Raw genomic sequence first — 16,793 nt, forward strand, 5'->3', positions numbered from 1 at the left:
GAGATCTCGTGTTTACCCTTTCGCTGCCAGAGTGCTGAGACACACTCGATTATTCTGAAGCTCATTTCTGGAATTCTAGTAAAGTACCTGAAAAATACATCATGAGATCAGCATGTAAATAATGATATGAGCTGTCAGCATGTGAAATGAGTAAATGTGTCGCGTGAAGATGGCCGGACCTCTGCTTCTGAAGGCAATAAAACTCAGCTCTTCTAGATATGAAAACAAATCCAAAAAATGTATATAGTATCAAAACCATTCTACATTGTCCACAGTACCCAAACCCCACGTGGCCTGTAGGCGTGACGCCTTGGAGGTCATTTCTTCATGGGGAATGTAAATGTCTCTCACAATCATTAGATCATGAAGGTCTTACAGAGCTGTCTTACTCCATTGGGGTCACATAATTCTATCTTTGGAACCTTTCAATCTACTATATTTCCCCCAAAAAGACACTATTTTTTGGTAGACGTTTAATTAAACATTACACATTGCTGTCATAAGCATTCACCTGGGCAGGACACTGAGATGGGATCTGGCAGGCAGCAGGACACTGAGATGGGATCTGGCGGGCAGCAGGACACTGAGATGGGATCTGGCGGGCAGCAGGAGACTCAGATGGGATCTGGTGGGCGGGAGGAGACTCATATGGGATCTGGTGGGCGGCAGGAGACTGAGGTGGGATCTGGCGGGCGGCAGGAGACTGAGGTGGGATCTGGCGGGCGGCAGGAGACTGAGGTGGGATCTGGCGGGCGGCAGGACACTGAGATGGGACCTTGCGAGCAGCAGGAAGCAGTAAGAGCATCCAGATGATTAGCAGGACAGATGCCAGAGAGAACAGCATGCAAAATGAAGGTTGGTATAGCCGGGGTAACAGACAAAATACAGAAGGGTAACCAAAAAGAATAATCAAAGTCCAGGTCGAAAGTCAAATTCCAGGTAATCCAATTAACCAAGGGAATCAGAAGGGCAAAATAATTTCATAGGCCAAGGCTGTGTGTGTGTGAAAGCCAGCGGGAAAAACAACACTGACTAACACAACAGCACCACCAATCAATGCCAAGAAGCAATGCCCCGTCCAAGGAAGATGGGAGCACTCCTGGGTATGAAGGCGCTTGGTCACCAGACAAGCCACAGGTGTCTCAGAAGACACAAGGATGACAGGAGACATGGTGGGACAGGCAGAGCCTTCTGCTGCTATTTTATTCCAAAGTCCAACCAAAACCGGTGGACAGATCATCATCTTGGAAGATCCCCCCAGCATGGAAATAACCCTATACTTAAGTACGTGTACTTGGATTCTGTAATTCTTTAAAAAGATGGAGATCAGATGTAACCTCAGATGTCAGACTGAGACCTGAGATAAAAGCACGGAGTCGTGGAGTTGTAGACCCACCGTAAAGGAATCTCAGATAGGCGCGATGAATGGAGTCGGTCATCACCTCTTGTTGTTCGAAGTTCATTTGACTCCAAGTCCTAAATGAGCAATCCCCTGCTATTAGGTCTTAAAAATGGACAGTGAAGGGTTAGTCCTATATAAGGAACGATAGAGAATAAGGGGTCATTGAGTAAACCTCAGAGTTCATTTAGTTCAGCTCCCTCATGACCTTCTCCAAGGCCGACAGACACGACGGCGTTCCAACACGAAGCTTGAAATTGGCCGTTTATACCTATGTGAGCCTGCACAGGTTTCACTTCTTTGATTTTTATTATTATTTGTATAATTATTTATTGATTTATATAGTGCCATCATATTCCGCGGCGCTGTACAAGGGTTTGACGACTATTTTTCTTGTGTGTTTTTGTCATTTTTTTTGTACCTATATTCTCCTAGATATATATTTGATGTCAAATATAGTCTTTGGAAACATGAAAGATCCGCTTTATTAAATCTCAAACATTAACCCTTACAGGTAAAAAGCAACACATCTATTCAAGAGTTCAACAGGGTCCAGCTTTCATCACCATACCCTACTTAGGTTATAATTGGTCAAAACAATTTTGTTGGTTGTTTTTTTGCCCCTAAAAACATTTAAATGCGTCGGGGTTACTTGATGTACCTGCTTCCCAGTACTGAAGAGCGTATTCACTAACCTGGGAGGTTGCAGGAGAGTTTAACATCTCTATTACCGGTATATCTGCATTATAACAGAAACCAACCCCGATGAGCCTCACCTACGGGAGGTGGCCAGACGTGGGACCTAGTGGTCGTTTAATAGACCATTCGCCACCAAAGCAGCTGTGCTTTTCAACAAAATGTCATATTTTTTTTAACAATTTGCCTTCTTCTAGGTGGACAGCAGGACCCAGAATTTAGGTAAAAGTCTCCTAGAAGATTCCACAACTAATTGTTGGGTTTCAAAGACTATAATCTTCGTGGACCGATAGCACAGACCGTCCGGGTCTCCGCAGATCTCCAGAGTCCTGTAGGATGTCCCAGAGGTCCTGGATTCCACCGCCGACAATTAAATGTCATTTTTCTCAATCTAGGGGGACTCAGAACCTGTAATTAAGGGACGGCCAGCCTGTAATTTCTGAGTTCCTCCTTACACCAAGTGCACTCCATATGTTGGGTCTTCACAAAGCTCCAGGGGTATGAGAGGTGGAAACCTTCACTGTTAATTATAACGTTCCGACGTCCACAGAGTGCAGGGATCCCATCTGCTCTCCAGAAATGCGAACGGTCCATAGACATATAAACGTGTATATATATACATGTATGTAAATGCTTCTTTACTGCCACGGACACTGACAATGCCTAGGAACACGCAGCGGCCATACTGATTTTATTGTAAAGGTATTTGGAGATTTATTCCGGTACCTGTAGGCATATCAGCCTGATATTGTACTAAATGCACAAACCCTGAAGAGCACATAATTATATAATGATATGTAGAATAGATATATAAGCGGACCTTTTCCTAGTTTCTGATTGCATTTAACGTTACGTTTAGAAGAATTCACAAGGAACCACCTCGTGCCGCCTGTGTATAGGTACGGGCGCCTGAATCTGACAGGACTTTAAGGACTGAAGAGGCGAGAAGAACCCAGACTGAGAGGTGGACTCTAGAGGTGAGGAGTCTTGTAAGAGGTGAGGAGCGCATGTGACACGTGTGGAGGCTGTAAGGACAGGAGTACAGATGCTGAGTTGCGGGGAGTGGAGATAGTGATTGGAAAGGAGCTCTTATGATGAGTGGTAGGGAGCACAGGCAGTGAGTGGTGAGGAGAGCAGATATTGAGTGACGGGGAACACAGAAGTTGAGTTGTGGGGAGTACGGAAGCTGAGTGGTGGGGAACATAGGCACTGGGTGGTGGGGAGTGCAGGAACTGAGTTGTGGGGATTGAAGATGCTAAGTGGAGGAGAGCACAGGCACTGAGGTGTGGGGAGTGCAGATAGATACTGAGTGGAGGGGAGCACAGGCACTGAGGTGTGGGGAGTGCAGATAGATACTGAGTGGAGGGGAGCACAGATGTTGACGTGTGGGGAGTGTAGATAGATACTGCATGGCGGGGAGCACAGGCACTGAGGTGTAGGGAGTGCCGATAGATACTGAGTGGAGGGGAGCACAGGCACTGAGGTGTGGGGAGTACAGATAGATACTGAGTGGTAGGGAGCACAGGCGCTGAGGTGTGGGGAGTACAGATAGATACTGAGTGGTAGGGAGCACAGGCGCTGAGGTGAGGGGAGTTGGCAGGGAGCACAGGCGCTGAGGGGTGGAGAGTGTTAGGATAACAAAATGTTCAGAGTATTAAGGAAGCACCGAGGCAGGTGTTTGGTTCATTGGGTCTGAAGGTATTGTACGTGAAATTATGTACTAGCGGGACAGCATTTTAATTTTCTACATTTTAATTGTTCAATTGGACTTCATCCACAGTTCTGATTCGGTTCTCTCATTGAAACAATCATGAAATGTTCTTGCAACGCCGAGTGAATTGACCCAAATTCAGAGTCAATGAGGCAGCTGCTGCATGTCCCACTCCTCCTGGTCTTCTCCTTGGGTGAGGGGCAACCAGGTTGTTATCTCCAGCCCTGGAAGATTGCTTCCTTCTACCAACCTGGAGATGTCCTCATTGGGGGACTGTTTGTCATCCACTCAGGATATGACTTCCCAGAGCTGACTTTTCAAGATGTGCCGCAGCCTCCTTCCTGTAAGGGGTAAGATATATCTATCGATCTTTCCTATTTTCTGGACGTCCCAGAGATGGATGGTCACACTGGACCTTCTTCCATTGAGAGGCTTGCATGCCGTATACGGCGCTGACCTGTACGTCCGATTTTCTGTTCCCCATGCAGGTTCCACGTACGCTACTACAGAGATGTTCTTGGTTTGATGTTCGCGATAGATGAAATTAACAAGTCTCGGGAGCTGTTGCCCAATATCACCCTGGGGTTCAGTCTTTTTGACTCATGTATGTCTGAGCTCCGAGCCATCTGGGGAGCCCTGTCCTTGGTGTCAGGGACTGGAAGCCCCGTTCCTCGATACAACTGCCACAAGTCCTCAGATATGATCGGACTCATTGGAGAAACCATGTCGGCATTATCTCTTCCTATAGCAAGGGTCCTTGGCGTCCTTCATTACCCCCAGGTAACCAAAGTTCAGGGAACCCTGGTCTAGGCTGTCCATTTCCCTACCATTACACATGTCCACCATGTCCTACCTACAATATCACGCGTTATTTGTGATCCAAAAGAAGGCAAAAACAGGCTGAAAATTACATTTTCCTTCACTCTAACATGGCAACCCAATAGTATTAGAACGATTAGGAAACATCTTCATTTAGAGGGGGAACTACCATTTTTAATTTTTTTTATATCAGATTAAATCTGCATTTTCAAAAAACCGTGGGGCTTATTTTTGAAAACATTTCTAGTTTTTGATCCGTATAAAGTTTTCAGGCAGCTGCATGTCAGCCGTTTGTATGATTCTCGCTCTGTTATCTGACCCCCGATCTACTAAACACCCCGACTCCTTATCATACTGCCTGTGGGGAACAATAGAATGGCTGACAATTGAACGTCCGGCCAGGTATTCTTGCTAATGAAAGTCTATGAAGGAGCCGACGGCAATGGCAGCCTTCGTGGCTGTAGATAAAGGGAGCAAGCTGGAGGTAAGGCCTTAGCGGTCGCGCAATGCTGACCAGGAGATGCGTTGAGCAAAGGACTTGTGATGAGGGTTGTGTTTTTCTGGGTATCTTTAGTGTTCAGGCAGCTTTTCTTTCTCCTTGTTTTACTGATTTTTTGGCACACAGCCAGTGTTACGGACATAGTACTTCCATAGTGTTTGTGCACATTCAGATAAGCAGTGCTGAATGTAAATCGAGGGCCGCCCTAGTGTTCCTAGTCCAGGTACAATTATGGCGCTCTATGCATTTAAGAAATGAAGCATCAGGATATGATGTCATAACCTGCCGCAGTGTGTCTTAAAGGTGGCGGCACCTTTTAATGAAGTCTATGGAGGCTGTGCTGAGCCAGGATAAATAGATAGAAGACCCTCATTGTAACCGGCCCATTGTGCAGCGGGACACTGGGGGGTTGATAGCCTGAGAGGGCTATTTATCATGGAAGTGAGTGAACACGCTAAATGTATAACATGGATTCTGAGGAATCCCTCGACACATTTGCATGGATAAAAACTTTAGGCAATACTTACATGGCCATTACATGCATTAAAGTGCATATGAAGGTAGAATTACATGTTCCTATGTAGTGCATATGGACTGACCACATTATGTGGCGTGGTTTATACCCAAGGCTTGCCATGCAACCCATCAACAAGTTAGTCTTTGGGCCAGAGTTAAAGGCACTGATGGCCTTCTGCTGAGAAAGGCTGTTCCTTTTATCTACCACTCTCTTCTTCTCTTCTTCCAGATCAGTCACAGTGCATCCTCATCATCACTGAGTGACAAGGTGAACTTCCCATCATTCCTCCGTACAGTGTCCACCAATATGTTCCAGAACATCGCCCTCAGCAAGATCATTAACGTGTTTGGGTGGACTTGGGTGGGGATGCTGGTTGTGGACAATGATGTTGGAGAGCAGGGAGGACAAGCAATTCGGAACGAGTTAGAGAAGAGTGGGAGTTGTGTGGCCTTCATAGAGAAGATCCATTTGAGCTACTCCATGAGACAGATTCAGAGAGTGGTGGCTGTCATTAAAGAAAGTTCAGTTAGCGTGATTGTCCTTCATAGCCCAGAGGCTCATGTGAAAGCACTTCTAGATACGATGTACAATGAAAAAGTGATTGGGAAGATCTTCATCTCGTCTGCCTCCTTTACTATGACACCTGGGCTCTTCTCCAAGAAGGCCTGGAGGGTATTAAATGGAACCATTGGTCTAATGCCCAGCACGGGATCCATGTCAGGATTTCAGGAGTTTCTCCAACACCTGCAACCATCTGGGGACACCAAATACCCTTTCATCCAGATGTTTTGGGAAATTTCTTTTAACTGCACCTGGCCAATTGGGAAAAACGACACCGTTCCAGGGATGGCTATGTCCTGTTCAGGGAAAGAGGATGTGAAGGAGCTGATCCACTCCTTATTTGAGATAAATGACCTGAGTTACACATACCATGCCTATCTGGCAGTCTATGCCTATGCCCACACTCTCCATGTCCTGCTTACATGCCAATCAGAAGGAGGATACCACGTATGCACCAATGTCAGCAGCATCCGCCCTTGGAAGGTAACAATCACGTCATAATCCTGCAGTTTAACAGGAAAACACCAGACGGGGCCAACAAGGCCATTCGATACAATTTATATTTAATTATCAGATAAGAACAGGGAATTGAGATGAATCAAACAGTCCTCCATATCACCATGGTCTATATATATATATGTATGTATGGTCTTCATCTACAGGTTCTTCAGTATCTGAAGAAAACAAAGTTTCGAGCCAAGGACGGACCATGGGTCAACTTTGATTCCAACGGGGACCTCTCTAGCTCTTATGACATCATGACTATCCAAGTTCTGGATGGAAACTTCCAGTTAGTGAAAGTGGGAACCTTTAACCCCAGGACATCACAAGATAACTGGGTCATTCTTAACACCAGTTCCATAATATGGAATGAGAACTTTTCTAATGTAAGTAGAACCCACTCCCAAGTCCCAAATCCCTCATGTCCCTCTTTTCTAGGAGCCCTGAATGTTTGATGGGTATGAAGGTGTCGCAGGGTTCTATAGCCTCCTAAAACAATGCCATTAGGCATTGGTGTGTAAGGGGGCAGAATATTAAATCCCATAGTTACCCTTAACCTACACAGGCTCTCTTTTTTTATGGATACTTTATATAATTCTGTCATCAGTCAAAACGTGTCTATGACCCCCCCAAATCGTGTAGGGATGAATACTCCCAACCCTAGAGGGCTGAAACAGGCCACATTTCTGGCACAGGCATCGCAATTAAATTGAATTGCCTGGCATTGAATTGCTTGTTTTCAGGGACCTGGTCTGTTTGTGGTCCTTGGGGACTCGAGTTGTTTGATCCTGATTTTATTGTCTCTCAGTACATTTATTCCGTGAAGGAAGAAGTTGTGTCCATTTCTGGTCCCTGAAGGGTTAGCTGGCAGCGTGTAACGGAGCTTTATTTCAGCAAGGTTAAGCTTTGGACTACACGCGTAATCAGGGTGTCCTTCCCCACCAGGTTCCACGCTCCGTATGTAGCGACAGCTGCCAACCAGGCTACCGCAGACTCATTCGACGTGGCCAGCCCGTGTGCTGCTTCAACTGCGTGTCCTGTTCGGCAGGAGAGATCTCAAACACGACAGGTTCGTACGCCCTATCGCAAACATCTATATACTAAGCAAAGTGTGGGGGGGGGGTTAAACAAGCATATATTTATTATATGGTCACAAGAAATGGTTCTCCTGGGTGTAGTATTGATGGCTTAACGTAATATGAAGTAGATCATAGTAACACATGTCTTTTTTGTTAGATGCCGCTGAATGCATGAGATGTCCCACTGACCAGTGGTCCAATGAAGAACGGGATCAATGTGTTCCAAAGGTTGTCGAGTTCTTGTCATACCAAGAGCCGCTGGGATACATACTGGTGTCGAACATCATCATCTTTTCCATTATTACTTTTTCCATCTTATTGCTCTTCATCAGGTACAAGGAAACCCCGATAGTTAAAGCCACCAATAGGGAGCTGAGCTATGTCCTCCTGGTGTCTCTCATGTTCTGCTTCCTCTGTTGCCTACTGTTCATTGGTCGTCCATCCACTTTTTCATGTCTCCTGCGACAAATCTGCTTCAGTATTGTGTTCTCCATCAGCATCTCCTCCGTTCTGGCTAAGACTATCATGGTGATACTTGCATTTAAAGCCACCAACCCAAACAGCCCCTTGAGGAAATGGTTAGGACCAAAGATACCCCGTAACGTGGTAGGACTTTGCTCTGTGATGCAGAGTGGAATTTGCTCAGCTTGGCTTCTCGTGTCTCCTCCGTTTCCGAGGATGAACACAGAGTCTGTAAGCCATAAAGTGATATTTGAATGTGATGAAGGTCAAAATATCTTCTTTTACATGGCAATGGGCTTCATGGGTCTCCTAGCAATGGTCAGCTTCGTGGTCGCCTTCCTGGCGCGAAACCTGCCTGGTAACTTCAACGAGGCCAAGCTCATCACATTCAGCATGTTGGTCTTCAGCAGCGTCTGGGTGTCATTCATTCCTGCCTATCTGAGCACCAGGGGCAAATACACAGTGGCCGTGCAGATATTCGCCATCCTGGCATCCAGCGCAGGACTTCTGAGCTGTATCTTCATCCCCAAATGCTACATTTTACTGGCGAGACCAGAGAGGAGTCACAGGGAGTATTTATCCAGCCATAAGAGGTTTGGGATTGAAAAGCTGTAAGGTCAGGTGCAGACGTGTAGTAATTGGTTAATAGAGCGAGGCTCTCTGTCACGTGTGCGGTGATTGTACCCACCAGGACCTAAAGAATAAAAATGGACACCACATTCCTTCTGAAATAACGCATAAGTCTTGGAGGATGAAATAACAGGCAACCCACGTTCCTTAACGTTGAAGGCACCATGCGTGCAGCGGACCAGGTGGTTCAAGGTACGGACAACATTTCTACCAACCACCAATCTGGAGGATCATCAAAAAAGGTGAACGTCTAGTTTGTTGTGTGGGAAATCCGATCCAATCAAGACAGATAGAGATACAATTCAGGCTTTACCCCTACCCTGGAAACATTTCAATGGACCAAACGTAGACTCATCATCCCTCCTTGGCTTAGCATTAACGAAGACCTGGTTAAAAATCCTAATTTATGAGTGACTCTAAAGCATATCATTTAATAACAAACTGCGTTTTTTAAGGTTTCCTATTAAAAACAGACATTTAACCTGTGTGATGGTTTATTAAAATGACATCAGCGTATTTAATAACTGACACCAGGTCCCCTCCAGTGAATGCTCTAGCTGAGGACTCTTGAAGCGGGTAGAAATATGCATGCTTTTTTCGGCAAGACAAGACGCACAAACTAGAAAACGGTTTTTATTATCACGATGCACCTTTCTGTTACTTTCAGTTTTTGGCAGATCACACTGAAGAAGCATGATGGCCGACCATCAAAAAAAAAATAAAGGATTGAGAGACGATCAGCGCAGAGATCCAAATAACAGCTGGGGTATCCACGAGTCCATGGTCAGCCAGTACTAGATGTGTATACTTACACGCACACGCACGCACGCGCACACACGCTAACACACGCACGCTAACACACACAATCTTATTCTATTTCTCTAAAATAGAAATAATTATTTTACTGAAAAACACAGAAAGAGGAGCATTAACACCCAGCAGACTACTGCAACCTGTAACGGACCCAAACCTTCAGAGCTTTTTAACCCCCTTAAGGACAATGGGCAGTCCCTAACCCAATTGAAAACAGTGCGTTTTGAGCCCGTACATGTACGGGCTTTGTCATTAAGGGGTTAAACAACCGATTTGACACGTTGGTTCCACAAATCGTTCCGCCAGCGCTCCCGTTGAGGACATTCGCTGTGCTTGAATCTCGCACCCCCAGTAAGCTCCTGGTCCGCACGACGCACTGTATTCCGAAGAGCTTCAGATCCAATTTACCCGACGTTGGTAAAATAGGATTAACACAAATTAGAAAGTCCTAGCGAGGTTGGATGTTCCAGACCAACCCACGAGCCGCGGGACCTCACTCTACTCCGTGAAGAATGTCCTCCACCGCATGGACGCGGCTGTGCATAAGCAACTGGGATTTGTATACGAACGCGCGACTGCAGCGGGGGCACTGATGGTGGCGGTGGTTTTGAGTCAAGTGAGTGCGCATGTGGCGGTTGAGATCGGAGCTCTGGCGGAAGCTCTTGTGGCACATGTTGCACTTGTGGGGTCTCTCGCCCGTGTGGGTTCTTCGGTGATGGACGAGGTTGGAGCTGTGTGTAAAAGCCTTGCCGCACTCCTGGCACGTGAAGGGTCGTTCTCCGGTGTGGGTGCGCTGGTGGTTCCTCAGCTCGGCGCTGCGGGTGAAGCTCTTGAGACATTTCGGGCACCGGTGCGGACGTTCACCTGTGTGCGTCTTCCAGTGCGCCTTCAGCTGTACTTCTATACATTAAGGAAAATACATTTATTTTGGGTGATCTTTGTCTAGTTTTAAAATGAGTTTGATGATCTAAAACAAAAACATTACGTGTGACAAATACGCAGAAGATAGAAGAGAATACTCGGCTCTGTACACTTTCTATTGGGTATTACGCGCACAGCCACCGACTGAAACGGAGCAGCGATGCACCGTCTTAAACCTCTAAGGGCAGAATTAACCGCGTCACGCACACCTTTAAACATTAAACATGCAAATGGACTGACACACAGAAAGCACATATTTTAAGATAATTCACTCTATTTTATAAAAAAAATACAAGAACATGAGGCATTTTGTAGGACGGCCAATACCCCCAGCAAGCACCCTGACTCCTTATCATACTGTCTGTGGGAAGCAATAGAATGGCTCAGTCTTAATCACCCAGCTGGACTCTCTGACTAATGAAAGTCTATGGAGGAAGGGACTTCATTAGCATCGCCATAAAGCATCAGCTCAGTGTGGTGTTTGAGCCGGGAAAGTCGCCCAAAATATCACATGACTGACAGCAACGGCGGCTCCAGGTCTGCAGATAAAGTGAGTTTATTGGAACCAAAGAAACAAAAAGGGTTTATGTCCAACTTTACTGCAGGCGGGGAGACTTCTAACGGCAGTTAGCACTCGAGGAGTTAAGCCAGGCCATTGGTTTCAGCGTACCTGCGCATGTTTTGCTCACACAAATCTGTAGAGCAGGAAAGCCCCCCGTTTACTAGAGACGGCTCGAGTCATTACCAGCCCTAATGCCCCCCCCCGTGCAACATGGTTCATTTGGACAGTGAGGACCTAAAAGCACGACCCCCCCCACCTTATTTCAAAGGAGGAGTTGGGATGTAAATTAGATCACCTCGCCCGTGACCTCATTATAATAAGAAGCCACAGCAGATATCGAAGTGGAAATAAATAATAATAATAATAATAATAATAATAACACGAAGCAACACCCGGAGAGCGCGGGAAGCCAGAGAGCCACGGAGGGAACGTTTATTACCTCTTCGAGCTGATAACGCTGCGATTGAGCGCCATCTGCGCCGTCCCCGGGTGACACAGAGACCGCGGACTGAACACGGGACGGGCTGGGAAACGGTCAACTTCGAGGCCAAAGCGCAGGGCGCGAGTTTACACCGCAAGGTTATTCGCCGGAATCAACCGCGCATCACCGGCGAGCTGACCGAGGAACGGAAGGAACGGATCCCGCGGCCAAAAAATCCACTCGGACGAGCAACTTAAAGGCATCCCCGGAGAGCGTCGGCTCCGTTGTTACATCCGCGCAGGTCACAGTGTTCTTCTTTGATGCCATGTTGTCCGGTGATGAAGAGGTTAAAAAGGGATAAGAGGACCAAAAACTCAGAGATATGAGAGCAAGGGGGGGGGTCAGGAAATATCATATAAGACTAAGAAAAAGGCAAAAAAACACTATGTGGAAATAAATAGAACGCCGGTAACTGGAAGCGGTCTCTACGGGGGCGTCACGGGCAGCCTATCGGCCGAGGGGTTCGTCGGCGGCAGCCAGAAGTCCGTCCGGTCGTCCCCGGCGCTCGCGGTACCAAGCGGCAGCGAGTAACAGTGGATGTTGTGGGCTTTTTTGAAGCTGTTGAGCCAGCCGTTGGAGGCCTTGAAGTCCCGGATTCCGTGCTCTCTGGCGATCTGCAGGGCCTTTTCCCGAATGACGCGGCCCGAGAGCGCGACGTCGGCGTCCCTGGCGCCCTGCAGCCACTCCCAGACGGCGGCGTTCACCTGGTCGTTGGTGGTCCTCCTCTGGCGCCGGATGCGGTCTCCGCTCACGTTGTTCTGCAGGGCGCAGAGCAGTTCCTCCCGCCGCCGGATGATCTGCACGATCTGAGACCTGCTGACTCCGAACTGCGTGGCCAGCGATGCCACCGGCTCGTTGTTCTCGTAGGCGCAGAGCACCAGGATCTTGTCTCTCAGCTTCAGCCCCGTGCGCTTGTTGGCCGTCAGCCTGGCACGCGATCCCCTGGACGGTGCTCTGCTCCTCAGGCTCACCCGGCCGTCGTCGGCGCCCCAGGGGCTCATCCGGCCGCGGTCAGTAGCCCCAGGGCCGTTGGGAATAGGCGGTGCTGGAAGGGACAGGAATGAACCAGGTTACAGGCCTGAGCGGAGGAAGAAGAGCCAAAAACAATCCACACCTTCCGGGAAGCTGGAGCAAACTACTCTAGAGCTCCAAACACGAAGGCGCGCAAAACACCCGAGCCTAAAGCACAGCAAGAAAGGGCCTGCTGAGTCTTTACTGCGTCCCTGCGAGGCCCTCCGACAGGAGGAGAAGCTCCGCATGAGCTTAAAGAGACATCGAGGCGTGACTGACGGGTGGGACTATTCCTTTCAGCTATAAATCCTACAGCCTGCCCCCGCCGAGCTGCCCCCACCCCCGCAGAGCTGCCCCCACCCCCCGCAGAGCTCCCAGGATCCAGCCATTTGCCATGCGCAGCAAAACACGGCAGCCAGGAGCCGCCCAGTGATCCAGCGAGGCTAAGCTAAGCGACCCACCGTACGCCACAAACCTACGGGCTACGAGAGCGGCCGGCGGAATCAGCCCCCCCCCCCTTTAGTGCGGCTGAGGGGCCGCGTGACAAAGTACCATCAGATTCACCGATATCCGCTGCCCAAAGCCAGCCCGGAGAGCAGGCGTTCCAGGCGTAGTAATACCCGGCAGTCAGCGCTTCGAGGGGCCATTTACGGCTCGCACCGGTCTCTGGCGTTAGACACGGGGTTATCAGAACGTCACCACAATAAACGCGTCAGGCCTCAAATCAACAGACTGATGGTGCTAGATACATGGAGCAGCCTCCCAGCAGAAGTTGCACATGGTAATACGGAGAGGGGATTGGCAAATGGCTCGTGACGATAAAAACGACGGGCTGAGCGGGGCTGATCTGGGCTACTATTGGTCAGATAAGGACGGGTGTGGCCTGGAGCGGACTCCAGCAGAGATTATTCTCACCGATGTCCGGAGAAACCTCGTCCTCCTCTCCAGATGATTTGTTGGGATCTGCCGGCCCCGGCTCCTCCTCCTGCTTAATCCACAAAGACAGCTCGGGGTCGAAAACCGTGGTATCTGAAAAAAACAGAGAAACAGAGAAAAGAGTTAAAAATCCGGACTCACAGAGACCCAGAACCCGCCGGCGGATCGGCCCCCATCCGGCCCCCAGCTAGTCTCCCAGTTTCTCCTGCTGTAACGACTCAAACCTTAATCAGTCGTTGGTCTCGTCTTAGATTCAGGAGCCGTATGTCTATCCCATGCATGTTTAATCCCCTCAATGTATTACCCTCTACCACCTCTGCCGGGAGGCTGCTCCACTTATCTACCCCCCTCTCAGTAAAGGAAAACGTCCTTCCGTTCCATCTCAGCCTCCGACCCTCTAGTGTTAGATTCGGGTCTCTCGTAACTCACTGGAGTCCTCGCCCTCGTCCTCCGTCTTGGCAGCCGACGTCTGGCAGGCCTGGTCACAGTTGGTCTCCTCCATTTTCACCCGCAGCAAGATGTCCGGCTTAACGAGCGAGAGGCGAGCCGCGCGCTGACAGTCCTCGGCGGTCTCTTTCTTCACGCCTCGGGGAGACCCCCGCACTGCAAAAAACGATCAGAAAAATCATAAAATGCTATGAGCGAGACGCGTGCAGACAGATAAGACGAGGCCTTAGCGCTCCTCACCCCGCGGCGCGCTCTCTTCTTCCTCCCCTGTGTTGCCGCTGAAGTGCGGCTCGTCGGAGTGCTGGACCTTCACCAGTATACCCGGGTTAGCGATCTCATAACCTGCCGGGGAGAAGCATTAAGAGTAATAAACACCCGCCCAGCGCCATCATTTAAAGGGACACTTTAGTGCATACGACAGCCGCGGTGTCCATTTTGCCCCCTTTCTCCACCCCCCAGCTGGTGACGGGGTAAATCGCAGCCTCCCAGCAGAGGTGGTAGAGGGTAAAACAGTGAGGGTATTAAACATGCATGGGATAGGCATACGGCTATCCCAGGGCAGGCTAGGCGGGGGCCGGATAGAGTTTCTATGTAAGTCACAAGCCAGGGGGGCCGGATGGGGCCGACCTGCCGGCGGGTTCTGGGTTTCCGTGTATGTCACAGGGGGGACGGGGTTTGGGACGCACCGAGGGCGGTGAGCGCCGCGTGGATCTCCTTCATGACGTTCTGATAGAGTCTTCTCTGCCAGTCTGCCAGCTGCGCCCACTGATGGAACGGGAAGTACACGGCCACGTCGTTAAAGGTCACCGTGCCCTGGGGGGAAAAACACAAAACACGCTGTTACGGGGAGGGCGTGGGGGAGGGGCGGCCGCGCGTTCACAATACCGTAACGGAGGTCATTTCCTGTGACGTCACAGCCCCCGCCAGACAGCGGCACGCATTTCCTGTGACGTCACAGCCACGGTCAGACAGCGGCACGCACTTCCTGTGACGTCACAGCCACCGCCAGACAGCGGCACGCACTTCCTGTGAAGTCACAGCCACGGTCAGACAGCGGCACGCACTTCCTGTGAAGTCACAGCCACGGTCAGACAGCGGAACGCACTTCCTGTGAAGTCACAGCCACGGTCAGACAGCGGCACGCACTTCCTGTGACGTCACAGCCAGACAGCAGCACGCTATAGAATCCACACTTGATATTGTTTAACCCTTTTTGCACCATACGGTTAGAGATCAGGTCACATGACCCCGGGGAAGCCACGATGCACACGCCATCACGCTAGTGTCATGATACAAGGGGGTTAGATCAGGATAGTTGGCCCAACGAAGGAAATGAGTGCTATCACCATAGTAACCAACCTAACTTTTCTGCTGACTGGGCCGATCCGCTGGTTGCAAACTTTCATCCATAACACCGCAGGCACTTTGCTGATTGGTTAAGCCTGCGCAGTCACCGAGGCCAATAATAATGGAGAAGCCAAATACATTAGGAAACTAGTAATACACATTTAATGACTGGGGCGGAATAACAGAACCCTGAAGTTACACTGAGGGGAATTTGCTCCTAATGTGGAATAACAACACATAGAATGAACCCTTTACGCCACTCGAGGACCAAGCAGTGAAGTCACGGTGACGTCATGACGGACGATTAAATTGCTCATCCTTGTCAGACGCCCCTGTGACTAAAACACCGCAGCCAGTGATTCCGTTACCGGGTCTCGAATCTCCTCCTCCGCCATCTCAGCTCTCCGATACACAGTCCCGGTGCTCTCTTTCTCCCCAGAGTCCTCGGGACTTCCGGTTTAAAGAGCTACTTCCGTTCAAACACACCACGCATGCGCAAACCACCCCAAACGACTGCTTTGTTACAATTACTGCGCATGCGCGATGGCAAATGCGTTTAAAGAGACAATAGAGGAGCGTTTGCTGCTGTGTTGTCCCGTCCGTCTTTTTAGTTACTAGTCCTAGAGGTTATTCATCAAACGTCTGCGACCCGTTCGTTCACTCACCTCCGGCGGACCGAGTGCAGGAAACGGCGTCATAAATGAAAGGGTTAAATAAACATCATTATCCAAAATCATCGCCTCAGTTACATGAATAACCCCCAAGTGTCTTGTTATTTTCCTTTTGCATTATTTGTTTGTGGGGGGGTGGATTTTTGGAGAGAAAGCCCAGCGGGTGTAATTTTTTGCCCCGTACCGTTTGGTTTTGAGTTATTGCCCGGCGACCGAACAAACGAGAGACTTTTGAGGCAATAATAAGACTTTATTAACTCACGGGCCGAACGTATATAGAGGGTGATTTCACCAAGCAGCCATATTCATGCCGTTACGCCGTCATCCAGCAGCGGGAAGAGTGAGCAGATGCATACCTCCCATGTGTCCCTGTTTATTTTGACCAGTCCCTTTCTGTGCCCCAAATCCCTGTGGCCCCTTTTTCCTCCCCTTATTCTTCTAAGTGCCTCAAAATAGCCACACCTCTAACCCCACCCCCTAAAACAAAAGCGGCCCTTGTGTGGCCCTCTGAAATATTGCAGGACGTCCACACGGTTGATCGTGAGCTCCTCGGCCCCCTGCCTAAGGCAGTTTCAGATAAATAAAGGTTTCTGCGCCCCGGGGCAGAAGGAGGTCGGGGGCTCCCGGGTTCCTAGAGGCCGAGGTCCCCCTGGCCGCCATGTTGGCCGCTTCTCCTCCGGCGTACGGAGAGTTCCCAGCGCAGGATTTCTAAGGGTTTCATCAACCGACG

At 49.3% G+C, this 16,793-nt stretch overlaps 2 protein-coding genes across 2 annotated transcripts; one reads left to right on the plus strand and one right to left on the minus strand.

The window, feature by feature from the left end:
• Positions 1-528: 528 nt before the first annotated feature.
• On the plus strand, positions 529-8,903 carry LOC128484205 (vomeronasal type-2 receptor 1-like). The gene is made up of 7 exons (XM_053460525.1): positions 529-795; positions 4,029-4,156; positions 4,295-4,586; positions 5,870-6,685; positions 6,865-7,089; positions 7,649-7,772; positions 7,940-8,903. The coding sequence occupies exons 1-7, from the start codon at positions 529-531 to the stop codon at positions 8,857-8,859; spliced, it is 2,772 nt and encodes a 923-aa protein (XP_053316500.1). The 3' UTR covers positions 8,860-8,903.
• A 3,173-nt stretch (positions 8,904-12,076) lies between these two features.
• On the minus strand, positions 12,077-15,849 carry LOC128484206 (uncharacterized). The gene is made up of 6 exons (XM_053460526.1): positions 15,761-15,849; positions 14,732-14,858; positions 14,286-14,387; positions 14,028-14,201; positions 13,578-13,691; positions 12,077-12,696 (listed from the first exon to the last, which is right to left on the minus strand). The coding sequence occupies exons 1-6, from the start codon at positions 15,785-15,787 to the stop codon at positions 12,077-12,079; spliced, it is 1,164 nt and encodes a 387-aa protein (XP_053316501.1). The 5' UTR covers positions 15,788-15,849.
• Between the last annotated feature and the right edge of the window lie 944 nt (positions 15,850-16,793).

Source organism: Spea bombifrons, chromosome 3 (assembly GCF_027358695.1).
Source record: "Spea bombifrons isolate aSpeBom1 chromosome 3, aSpeBom1.2.pri, whole genome shotgun sequence".
NCBI classification, from domain to species: domain Eukaryota; kingdom Metazoa; phylum Chordata; class Amphibia; order Anura; family Pelobatidae; genus Spea; species Spea bombifrons.